Below are 13,140 nucleotides of genomic sequence, written 5' to 3'. Positions count from 1 at the left end.
CTGTGTGTGAACAATTCAGATAGATTTGTATCACTTCAACTTGGATATGTCAAGTAAGCTAAGTTACTTGAAGCTAAGGCTAAATGGGTTGAAATGTGGTCCCACATGTATGCTGAATTCTACTCGCATTTTTAAGAAAATGTGTGTGTAAAAAACACACCGTAAAACCATTCCACTCCCAAGGTGTGGTCCGTGTTATTAAACAGTTTGGGAAGCCCAGGTGTAGACAAGTAGAACTACACGATTATTGTTTTGGATGAAGGTAGAGCATATCTCTGAGTATAAAATTTACTCATCCACATGTGACCCTAGGGAAAGTTGTTACATTAGTAGTGCTGACATTGACATTGTTATTATGTCGAGCTGCGCCTTGGGGGCATTGCTGTACGTCAGCAAGCTAAAAGCTATTATCTAGGCAAGTAATAACAGTCATCTGCCCTCCTCCTATTTTGTAAGAGGGATGAATAAGAAAGAAAGGAAGGGAGGAAAGAAAGAGAGAAGGGTGAAGCTATTACTTCATATGTTCAAGTTTTGCGCTTGATAAGACAGGCTGATGCAGCAGTCTCGACTTGTCTGTGCTCTGCTTGGTGCTTTCACTGTGGGAAGGGTACGAGGTTTGCAGACATGAAGAAAGAGGTGGGTGTGGAAGAAGCAGCCTGTGCTTGCTAGCACTGTGCAGTGCGCTAATCCCTTCTGAAACTGTGGTTTTTGCAGGCCTTGAACTGCAGCCAACATTGACAATGACGTAAGGCTCTGAGGCACACCCACAGCCCTTTCTGTTTTCATGCCCCCTTTTCGTGCCCCTGTCCTCCAAGTCACATTATTCCATCTGCAGAGCTTTATGTGTAATATATATATATATACACACTTGAATACACTCTAATACCTGGTTGCACAATCTAGTTCATGGAATAGTAACTGACTCATACAAGCTTTGGTTATTTATCAGCTTTAGTAGCTTTATAAGTCAAAGATTTTGCTGTTAAGAGTGCATAGAGTGAATACAGCATTCTGCAAATCATAGTTCCTAACTATAGAAGAGTCCAAAAATAGTAGCAGTGTTTGATTTAAACTTGATTTGTGTCACGTTTCTATTAAATATACAGTACAAGGGGCTTCACATTTGTAACCCAAGAAGCAAAGTTTTGGCACAGGAACAGACACGGACTTGTTCGAGTTCTCGTCTTTAATAACTTTGACCATTTGTCACTGTCCACAAACAGATGAGAGTTCATCCAGAACACTCCTCCTCCTCCTCTTTCTTCTCCTCCTTCTCCTTCTCCTCCTCCTCCTCCTCCTCCTCCTCTCCATGCCTGAAGTGCTTCTGAATTTAGGGTGACAGTCTGAGGAAGATCTGAAGTGTGTTTGTGTGAGGTGTGATGGAGCTGTTCTGCACCAGTGTGGTCACTCAGTTGAAACGTTCCTGTTTCATACTTCATTTTCTCTAAACACAGCCAGTTCTCCGCACACACACAAACACACACCCACACATCTTTCTCTGTGATTTGCTGTTTACACTTCAGTTTGGGTTTTTTGTTGCTGTATATTTCTCACTCCACTTCCTGGAAGAAATTTGTTGGAGTTAAATTAAGAATTAAATAAACATAAAGAAGCAATTGGGAGCAGTTTGCAATTATGAGATAAATGAATCCTGAAAATTTGTTCATTATTTCTACAATAACAGCATCGATCTCTGAAAACAGTGATCAATATTTGGAAGTCAAAGAAGCAGAAAATTTTAGGCAAGCTCTTTGGGTGGGAGGGACTTCCCCTGTCAGTCAAATTCAACATCCAACTTCAGATTTTGTCATGTACGTAATCACAGTGCGGCATTTCACAACATGATTTGTATCTGTGCATAAAAACTGAGATACACTATATTGCCAAAGTTTTGGGACATCTGCCTTTACATGCACTTGAATGTAATATGGAGTTGCCCTGCCATTTGCAGCTATAACAGCTTCAACTCTTCTGCAATAGACTTTCCACAAGGTTTAGGAGTGTGTTTATGGAAATTTTTGACCATTCCACTAGAAGTGCATTTGTGAGGTCAGGCACTGATGTTGTACAAGAAGGTCTGGCTCGGGGTTTCCACTCTAATTCATCCCAAAGCTGTTCTATCGGGTTGAGGTGCAGGCCAGTCAAGTTCCTCCACACCAAACTCACTCATCCATGTCTTTATGGACCTTGCTTTGTGCGCAGTCATGTTGGAACAGGAAGGGGTTATCCCTAAACTGTTCCCACAGAATTGGGAGCATGAAATTATCCAAAATGTCTTGGTATACTGAAACATTAAGAGTTCCTTTCACTGGAACTAAGAGGCCAAGCCCAACCCCTGAAAAACAACACCTGAATTCACTGATTTGGAGGGGTGTCTAAAACCTTTGGCAATATAGTGTAGAGTCAAAATAAAAAATAAATATTTTAATAGTAAAATGCAATAAGATCAAATAAAATTAGGTAATAAAATACTGTACAATAAAGTGTGAAGCTGTTCAAGGTGAATAAAAAAATAAATTAAATAAAATATGGGAAAATATAGCAGGACTGATATGTTGGTATGAAGGTAATGGATATGAATGAGGCCAATCATGCCAATCATGGGCATCTGTGAGCTCATGTATGTGGAAGTGTGTGTTAGCTTTCAGTCATCCCTAGTTGGTAGCTAGTAGAGCTGGCTGGTGGGTGAGGATTGGCAGGGGAGAAAAAAAGAGACAAAGTTTTATTTTTGGCATTTTGTGATTTTGTGGAGATTATTTTTCAGTAACAAATGGATTATATTTAAGTTTTGTGGAACCATGAACAATAGCACCACCAATGGTCATAAGAAAAAATACAGAATGGTATAAAAAAAAGTGAAACTGGGTCTGATCTCCCTCTATCTCACCTTATTCTAATACCTTACAACTTAGACATTTGATCTGACCTCATTATATATCACAACACTAATATTCTATTTAATTTTGTTTTGTGTGGCGCTTTTACCAATGGATGTTGTCTTTAAGCAGCTTTTTTTAGAATTAGATTTAAGCTCAAGGCAAGAGGAAATTGTTAGTAAGCCTCCCATCTAATATGAGTCAGCTGTACACTGTATATATATCGATCGAGAGAGAGAGAGAGAGAGAGAGAGAGATGTTTCCAACTAATCCTACTAGACAGGCCTCAGCCCTTGTTGCTGTAGTGAACAGAGGTGTGCTCAGGTGAGCTTTCTGTATCTAATCCGTTTTGTGAGGGTTGAGCCCAGCCCAGCAAAGCTAATGCAAATACACTGGCTTCTAATGTAAGTATATGAAAAGTGTGTGGAAAGCAAACAGATTTTGTGTTCTCTGGCAAAGGTAGACTCCCTGTGCGTGGGTGAAGGTAGCGATCTTTCTAGCATGTTTCCTAATCTTGCCAGAAAACTTTGTGAAAGCAAACACACACACAGGTGAACCTCAGCTTTGTTGTTTCTTGGTATGTGATTTTGAAACTGATGTTATGTAGTCTTTGTCATTCGAGAATGAACTGGATTATCAGTAGAGATATGATGCTGGCAGTCATGTGAAGAATCAATGAGGAAATGCTGTGAAAAGCAGTTTGATTTATTATATACACTATATTGCCAAAAGTTTTCTGCCAAAGGACGTCTGCCTTTGCATGCATATAAATATGTAATATGGAGTTGGCCCGCCCTTTGCAGCTATGACAGCTTCAACTCTTCTGGGAAGGCTTTCCACAAGGTTTAGGAGTGTGTTTATGGGAATTTTTGACCATTCCTGTAGAAGCGCATTTGTGAGGTCAGGCACTGATGTTGGACGAGAAGGTCTGGATCGCAGTCTCCGCTCTAATTCAGCCCAAAGGTGTTCTATCGGGTTGAGGTCAGGACTCTACAGTCAAGATCCTCCACACCAAACTCATCCATGTCTTTATGGACCTTGCTTTGTGCACTGGTGTGCAGTCATGTTGGAACAGGAAGGGGTCGTCCCCAAACACAAGGATGGGAGCATGAAATTGTCTAAAATGTCTTGGCATGCTGAAGACAACACCTGAATTCAATGATTTGGAGTGGTGTCCCAAAACTTTTGGCAATAAAGTGTATAATTTACTGTTAACATTATACACACACACACACACATATATACCATAACCCTAACGAACTCTTTCCCAGGGGCCTGTTTTGTTGTGTTCATGTATAGCATTGAATTTCTTTGTCATGTCACACTCCACAGTGTTACTTTATGGCTCATAAGTATTTCTCTTTGACCTAGCCTTCTAGAAGGGATTATTAAAGTAAATCTGCTCTTTGAGAAATGCTGCCCCAAGTGTTTGTTCACAAGCATCTAAAATATGAAGGCGTTATCTTCAACTACCACAATTCTGTGTAAGGTTATCATTCTATCCAGAGATACAAACAAAGATAAAGTGTGAGAGATAAAAACATCTCACACTGAAAGCCAATAGTGTCCTGACTCAGGACACTATTGTTTATTAGTTGACACTGTTTATTGACACTGTTGACACTGTTTATTATCAGACTTGCAGAGATAAAATAATTCATTTGTTTATACTGATTGAAAATGTCTGATAAGTTGATTTCCATTCAGCTGGTGGAACAGAACACCAGTGTATTGGGGGAAAAAAGGGTCAAGTTATTGATTCTTTGTGAACGGCCTTTTCATGTGTCTCAGCGCTTTCCAGCAGTCTTTTTTGTAGTATCACAAGGTGTAGTTTTTTCTTAATATATTTAAGAAAGAAAAAAGAGTGAGGAGAAGAAAAAATCTAAACATTGTAGGAATGTTGGTGAATGTCTGGGGTATAAGAGGAATAAAACGCTAAAATATGTGCCTGTACTGGAAAATAATTGTTGATTATTTCTCCAATAACAGCATGACCAGTGGTGCTTTATCCCTCAACTGATTTACACATGTAATCATTTTAGTTTTAAGTAAGCTGAGTCTTTTTCTTTCCCTGTCTCATAGGAAGCCCATGCGTTCATCAGTGCCTCTAATAAAGATGAGTTGACTGAGGAAAAGATTGCAGAAATTCTGGCAAAAGTTCGACCACCCCTGGAGAGATCTAGACGAAACTCAAGACCAACAGAAAAGGAAGAGACAGTGGTAAGATATCATGCTTGATAACATTTGAACTTGTTAAAGATGTGCCATTGAAAGAAATAAGACATACCTGCTCTGTGCTTTTACTGTTCACAGGGAACAAACTACAGGAAGACGAACGCTGCCATGGAGATGAGATGGATTAACAGAGAATCCTTCTGGGCACGTGCAGAGGTGAAGAATTTGACACTCTTTAGTACAGTATATCTCTCACATTTTAAAGGAAGTAAAAGAATAGAAATAATATCTACACTACAGTAGTGCTCTGTGAAGTTTGAGATCAGTAACAATCGCTCACCTGCATCCTGTGTCTCAGCGTGAGGAAGAGGCAAGGAAGGAGGAGGATAAGAGGAAGGCTGCAGAGGAGAGGAGACGCCGGGAGAGAGAAAGAGTTCTGCAAGAAAGGAAGGAGGCAGAGGAGAGGGACAGAAAGATGAACGAAAAACTGCAGATGATCGAGGAGCAAAGGTGATAAGTAATTCCATGGGCAATACCAAGGGTACTGATACACATGTTATTTTTATTATTATTTATATCACCAAGACCGTTTAGCATGTTAGGTTTCACATTTTGAAAAATGGTCAAATAATAATTTATAATAATAATATTATTGTGTAATATTATTAAAAATGATGAATAATAATAAGTAAAAAAATCTAAATTATAGGTTTTAAAAAATTCTGAATGTGAGAAAAATTATAAAATAACTTTTACACAATATTGCCAAAAGTTTTGGGACACCCCTCCAAATCACTGCATTCAGGTGTTGTTTTGCATGGCCCCTTAGTTCCAGTGAAAGGAACTCTTAATGCTTCACAATATCAAGACATGGGCCTTGCATGGACCTGAATTCAATGAATTGGAGGGGTGTCCCAAAACCTTTGGCAATATAGTGTATTAAGAGCTTCTGTTGGAGTAATTTATGGGATTTATTATTCCATTATAACATAAAAATGTAAACCACATCTTCAGTCAAGTAGTAAATGTCAGTGGGATGTGTGTCCTTACATTTATAATGCCTTGCAATCAGTGTAACTTATAGATAATATAAATAATATAAGATAATATAAAATGAACAGCTCTAGCTCTAAGTTCTTAACTATTTTTCAGTATTTCTTCAGAGCATCGTTGTAGGGTTCGTATTTATTTTTAAAAAAATATCCTTTACGGTTTAGACCACACCTACTTTCACTTCATGCCACACCCACATCTGTTATAAATCCTTTGCTTAATTGCTTCACTCTTTATTATGCTCACATAAGCTGATAAATAGAATAGAATTTTTATTTATTCTAACTAATCTGTCCTGTCATGCACCACAGAAATGAAAGGGAGGACTTGAACCTACATTACAAAACTTATTGATCACAATACTGTAACTTTGCTTTTAAAAAAAAGCATGGTACTGCATTGAAACTCACATTAATCACAGTAAATGAAAAACTCTCTTGAATGATTTCACTGAAAAGTATGGTCTATTAATATACTTTTGAAGTATGTCAGCGTATGAGAACCGCTAAAAACTGAGCAGTGTGACATGGGAGATGACAAAAAAGATATCTGTATTTCTGTTTTTCTAGGAAGCTGGAAGTCAAACGTCTAGAAGAAGCAAGAAAACATGAGAAATCTCGATGGGTGAGTTATCAAGAAAGTGATTTTATGTGTTGTAATGTATAAAAAATGGTCATGGTTTCACTACTAGAGAGTTATCATGTTCACGAGATGAATCTGTATGATGGACAGGAGGAGCAGCAGAAAGAGCATGAAGAGGAGATGCGGGCTCGCCTCCGACGCAGCGAGTCCATAGAGAAAGCAGCCGTGAGTGTTTTACGAATTTGTTTATCCTCTTTATCATATTTGAAAAGGAAAAACTTCACAGCTTCTGGCTATGTTGTTAATGATTCCTTTTTGTGTCCACTAGGAGGCAGCAGCCCTCGTTTCCCAGCGTTCCATGAACCCACGGGAGTTTTTCAGGCAACTGTCGCAAAGCTCCACCAGCCCTGTATCCCCACGCACAGGTAAATGTTTTACAAGCAACCTTCCAAATCATTAAGTGCAGCATAAGACTCATAAGACTCAGGAAAAATCTGTTTTTCCTGTTGTTAAATATCCAGGCAAGCCTCCATTCCGTCGTTACCAGCGCAGTTTGACAGACACTGCCTTCATCTTTGAGAAAGCCAGCGCCAGTAGTGGTCCCACTTCTCCAATCAGTCCCTCTGTCACCTCCCCTTTCTCTCGCACGCCGACTAGTCCCTTCAATCGCTGCATGTCCCCGACCAGCCCCGGCTTCCGTCCAATAAAATCTCCTCAAAGCCCTCATGCCCCTGTGAAGACTCCTCCCACATCTCCTGTTGAGGGCTTTGCCCCATCCATATCCTCTCTGCCCAGCCTGCCAGAGTTCAAAGCTTCTCCACCTCAGTCCTCCCTTCCTGACCTTCCTGCTGCCCAGGTCTCTGCGGTCACTGAATCTTCAAGTGTGATCCAGACTAAATCATCCACTGTAGATGTTATTGAGCAGAAACTTGTGATTATCCCAGATGCTCCATCTGCACCCCTGCCTGACAGCCCGGTTACATTAAAGGGTAAGCTCTGAAAAAACATTTTAGTCCCCAGTTTTTTAGTCATCTAATTTAAGTGCGATTTGAAAGACTGAAAATCTGATTTGTTTGTAAATCCAAATAAGGGATGGTGAATGTTACCTGCTTAGCTTGCAACAAACATCAAGACGTAGTGCACTCCAGAAGATAAAAAAAAGATGTCTGATTGTTGTATTAAATTAGAAATGAATGCAAAACATTTGAACTCAGACATTTGGAGACAACGAACGAATATACAGGATCATAATAAAGGGTTTACAAACCAATTGGATTTGGTAATTAGCATTGTAGATATCCACATTACACTTTAGCCTATTGTGTATGAAGTAAAAATGACTAGCATTTAGTCTGCTCATTATTTTCACAGAATCCACCTCAGAGCTCCTTATTGACACCTGCGTGCCGAATGAGATAGAGGAACAGTTTGACATCATAATTGGCCCAGAGGAAGAAAAGCCAAAATTGCCATCTGAACCATGCACCACCTGTCTTCCAACCACAGATACATCCTTCAGCTCTCAGGATCTAGCTGAAGCGGAGCAGGCTTTCATGCCTCGGTCAGAACCTGTTGCTGTTTCCCCTCTAATTGAGGTGGAGGAACCTATAGAGGAGGAAGAGCCAGAGCAGGAGGAAGCTGAAGAAACAGCAGAATTTGATTCAAGTGGAGAACAACCAGAGTCTGAAACATTAGCCAGTGATGAACCAACCCTGGTGGAAGAGATTGGGGCTGATATCGGAGAAGAAACAGGCAAGTTTAATGATATTCTCTCAAGGTTACAGTGACATGACTACAGGTGTATAATGATATTCTGATGGGAGTACAGTGATATTCCGTTTGGAGTATAGTGATATTCTGGTGGGAGTATAGTCATGTTCCGTTTGGAGTATAGTGATATTCTGATGGGAGTATAGTGATGTTCCATTTGGAGTATAGTGATATTTTGATGAGTGTATAGTTATATTCCGATGGGAGTATAGCAATGTTCCGACGGGAGTATAAAGATATTTTGATGGGAGTATAGTGATATTATGATGGGAGTATAGTGATATTATGATGGGAGTATAGTGATGTTCTGATGGGAGTATAGTGATATTATGATGGGAGTATAGTGATGTTATGATCGGAGTATAGTGATGTTTTGATGGGAGTATAGTGATGTTTTGATGGGAGTATAGTGATGTTCTGATGGGAGTATAGTGATATTATGATGGGAGTATAGTGATATTATGATGGGAGTATAGTGATGTTCTGATGGGAGTATAGTGATATTATGATGGGAGTATAGTGATATTCTGATGGGAGTATAGTGATGTTCTGATGGGAGTATAGTGATGTTTTGATGGGAGTATAGTGATGTTCTGATGGGAGTATAGTGATATGATGGGAGTATAGTGATATTATGATGGGAGTATAGTGATGTTCTGATGGGAGTATAGTGATATTATGATGGGAGTATAGTGATATTATGATGGGAGTATAGTGATATTATAATGGGAGTATAGTGATGTTCTGATGGGAGTATAGTGATATTATGATGGGAGTATAGTGATATTATGATGGGAGTATAGTGATGTTCTGATGGGAGTATAGTGATATTATGATGGGAGTATAGTGATGTTCTGATGGGAGTATAGTGATGTTCTGATGGGAGTATAGTGATATTATGATGGGATTATAGTGATGTTCTAATGGAAGTATAGTGATATTATGATGAGAGTATAGTGATATTATGATGGGAGTATAGTGATATTCTGATGGGAGTATAGTGATATTATGATGGGAGTATAGTGATATTATGATGGGAGTATAGTGATATTATGATGGGAGTATAGTGATGTTCTGATGGGAGTATAGTGATATTATGATGGGAGTATAGTGATGTTCTGATGGGAGTATAGTGATATTATGATGGGAGTATAGTGATGTTCTGATGGGAGTATAGTGATGTTCTGATGAGAGTATAGTGATATTCTGATGAGAGTATAGTGATATTCTGATGGGAGTATAGTGATATTCTGATGGGAGTATAGTGATATTCTGATGGGAGTATAGTGATATTATGATGGGATTATAGCGATGTTCTAATGGGAGTATAGTGATATTATGATGAGAGTATAGTGATATTATGATGGGAGTATAGTGATATTCTGATGGGAGTATAGTGATATTATGATGGGAGTATAGTGATATTATGATGGGAGTATAGTGATATTATGATGGGAGTATAGTGATGTTCTGATGGGAGTATAGTGATATTATGATGGGAGTATAGTGATGTTCTGATGGGAGTATAGTGATATTATGATGGGAGTATAGTGATATTATGATGGGAGTATAGTGATATTATGATGGGAGTATAGTGATGTTCTGATGGGAGTATAGTGATATTATGATGGGAGTATAGTGATGTTCTGATGGGAGTATAGTGATGTTCTGATGAGAGTATAGTGATATTCTGATGAGAGTATAGTGATATTCTGATGGGAGTATAGTGATATTCTGATGGGAGTATAGTGATATTCTGATGGGAGTATAGTGATATTATGATGGGATTATAGCGATGTTCTAATGGGAGTATAGTGATATTCTGATGGGAGTATAGTGATATTATGATGGGAGTATAGTGATATTATGATGGGAGTATAGTGATATTATGATGAGAGTATAGTGATATTATGATGGGAGTATAGTGATGTTCTGATGGGAGTATAGTGATATTATGATGGGAGTATAGTGATGTTCTGATGGGAGTATAGTGATGTTCTGATGGGAGTATAGTGATATTATGATGGGATTATAGTGATGTTCTAATGGAAGTATAGTGATATTATGATGAGAGTATAGTGATATTATGATGGGAGTATAGTGATATTCTGATGGGAGTATAGTGATATTATGATGGGAGTATAGTGATATTATGATGGGAGTATAGTGATATTATGATGGGAGTATAGTGATGTTCTGATGGGAGTATAGTGATATTATGATGGGAGTATAGTGATGTTCTGATGGGAGTATAGTGATATTATGATGGGAGTATAGTGATGTTCTGATGGGAGTATAGTGATGTTCTGATGAGAGTATGGTGATATTCTGATGAGAGTATAGTGATATTCTGATGGGAGTATAGTGATATTCTGATGGGAGTATAGTGATATTCTGATGGGATTATAGTGATGTTCTAATGGAAGTATAGTGATATTATGATGAGAGTATAGTGATATTATGATGGGAGTATAGTGATATTCTGATGGGAGTATAGTGATATTATGATGGGAGTATAGTGATATTATGATGGGAGTATAGTGATATTATGATGAGAGTATAGTGATATTATGATGGGAGTATAGTGATATGATGAGAGTATAGTGATATTCTGATGGGAGTATAGTGATATTCTGATGGGAGTATAGTGATATTATGATGGGATTATAGTGATATTCTGATGGGAGTATAGTGATATTCTGATGGGAGTATAGTGATATTATGATGGGAGTATAGTGATATTATGATGGGAGTATAGTGATATTATGATGGGAGTATAGTGATATTATGATGGGAGTATAGTGATGTTCTGATGGGAGTATAGTGATGTTCTGATGGGAGTATAGTGATATTATGATGGGAGTATAGTGATATTATGATGGGAGTATAGTGATGTTCTGATGGGAGTATAGTGATATTATGATGGGAGTATAGTGATATTATGATGGGAGTATAGTGATATTATGATGGGAGTATAGTGATGTTCTGATGAGAGTATGGTGATATTCTGATGAGAGTATAGTGATATTCTGATGGGAGTATAGTGATATTCTGATGGGAGTATAGTGATATTCTGATGGGAGTATAGTGATATTCTGATGGGAGTATAGTGATGTTCTGATGGGAGTATAGTGATATTATGATGGGAGTATAGTGATATGATGGGAGTATAGTGATATTCTGATGGGAGTATAGTGATATTATGATGGGAGTATAGTGATATTATGATGAGAGTATAGTGATATTCTGATGGGAGTATAGTGATATTATGATGGGAGTATAGTGATATTCTGATGGGAGTATAGTGATATTCTGATGGGAGTATAGTGATATTCTGATGGGAGTATAGTGATATTCTGATGGGAGTATAGTGATATTATGATGGGAGTATAGTGATATTCTGATGGGAGTATAGTGATATTCTGATGGGAGTATAGTGATATTATGATGGGAGTATAGTGATATTCTGATGGGAGTATAGTGATATTATGATGGGAGTATAGTGATATTATGATGGGAGTATAGTGATATTCTGATGGGAGTATAGTGATATTCTGATGGGAGTATAGTGATATTATGATGGGAGTATAGTGATATTATGATGAGAGTATAGTGATATTCTGATGGGAGTATAGTGATATTCTGATGGGAGTATAGTGATATTCTGATGGGAGTATAGTGATATTCTGATGGGAGTATAGTGATATTATGATGGGAGTATAGTGATATTATGATGAGAGTATAGTGATATTATGATGGGAGTATAGTGATATTCTGATGGGAGTATAGTGATATTATGATGGGAGTATAGTGATATTATGATGGGAGTATAGTGATATTATGATGGGAGTATAGTGATATTATGATGGGAGTATAGTGATGTTATGATGGGAGTATAGTGATGTTCTGATGGGAGTATAGTGATATTATGATGGGAGTATAGTGATGTTATGATGGGAGTATAGTGATGTTCTGATGGGAGTATAGTGATATGATGGGAGTATAGTGATATTATGATGGGAGTATAGTGATATTATGATGGGAGTATAGTGATATGATGGGAGTATAGTGGTGTTCTGATGGGAGTATAGTGATATGATGGGAGTATAGTGATATTCTGATGGGAGTATAGTGATGTTCTGATGGGAGTATAGTGATATTCTGATGGGAGTATAGTGATGTTCTGATGGGAGTATAGTGATATTCTGATGGGAGTATAGTGATGTTCTGATGGGAGTATAGTGATATGATGGGAGTATAGTGATGTTCTGATGGGAGTATAGTGATGTTCTGATGGGAGTATAGTGATATTATGATGGGAGTATAGTGATATTCTGATGGGAGTATAGTGATGTTCTGATGGGAGTATAGTGATGTTATGATGGGAGTATAGTGATGTTCTGATGGGGGTATAGTGATGTTCTGATGGGAGTATAGTGATATTATGATGGGAGTATAGTGATGTTCTGATGGGAGTATAGTGATGTTCTGATGGGAGTATAGTGATATTATGATGGGAGTATAGTGATATTATGATGGGAGTATAGTGATATTATGATGGGAGTATAGTGATATTATGATGGGAGTATAGTGATATTATGATGGGAGTATAGTGATGTTCTGTTGGGAGTATAGTGATATTCTGATGGGGGAATAGTGATGTTCTGTTGGGAGTATAGTGATA

At 38.1% G+C, this 13,140-nt stretch overlaps 1 protein-coding gene across 2 annotated transcripts in view; it reads left to right on the top strand.

Annotated features, from left to right (window-relative positions):
• si:dkey-40c11.2 (drebrin-like protein A) overlaps nucleotides 1-13,140 on the top strand; it is a 49,268-nt gene that overhangs the window by 30,191 nt on the left and 5,937 nt on the right. The window contains exons 5-12 of one of the 2 annotated variants that reach the window (XM_058374410.1): nucleotides 4,959-5,096; nucleotides 5,190-5,267; nucleotides 5,410-5,561; nucleotides 6,674-6,728; nucleotides 6,837-6,911; nucleotides 7,015-7,111; nucleotides 7,208-7,675; nucleotides 8,193-8,438. In XM_058374410.1, coding sequence (XP_058230393.1) covers nucleotides 4,959-5,096; nucleotides 5,190-5,267; nucleotides 5,410-5,561; nucleotides 6,674-6,728; nucleotides 6,837-6,911; nucleotides 7,015-7,111; nucleotides 7,208-7,675; nucleotides 8,193-8,438 — 1,309 coding nt within the window. Of the gene's footprint in view, nucleotides 1-4,958; nucleotides 5,097-5,189; nucleotides 5,268-5,409; nucleotides 5,562-6,673; nucleotides 6,729-6,836; nucleotides 6,912-7,014; nucleotides 7,112-7,207; nucleotides 7,676-8,057; nucleotides 8,439-13,140 lie in introns of both variants that reach the window. The other variant, XM_058374409.1, reaches the window with a different exon arrangement.

This window comes from Hemibagrus wyckioides, linkage group LG22 (genome assembly GCF_019097595.1).
Source record: "Hemibagrus wyckioides isolate EC202008001 linkage group LG22, SWU_Hwy_1.0, whole genome shotgun sequence".
NCBI classification, from domain to species: Eukaryota; Metazoa; Chordata; class Actinopteri; order Siluriformes; family Bagridae; genus Hemibagrus; species Hemibagrus wyckioides.
The sequence above is the reverse complement of the archived record's forward strand: the minus strand, read 5'-3'. Positions and strand labels throughout refer to the sequence as shown.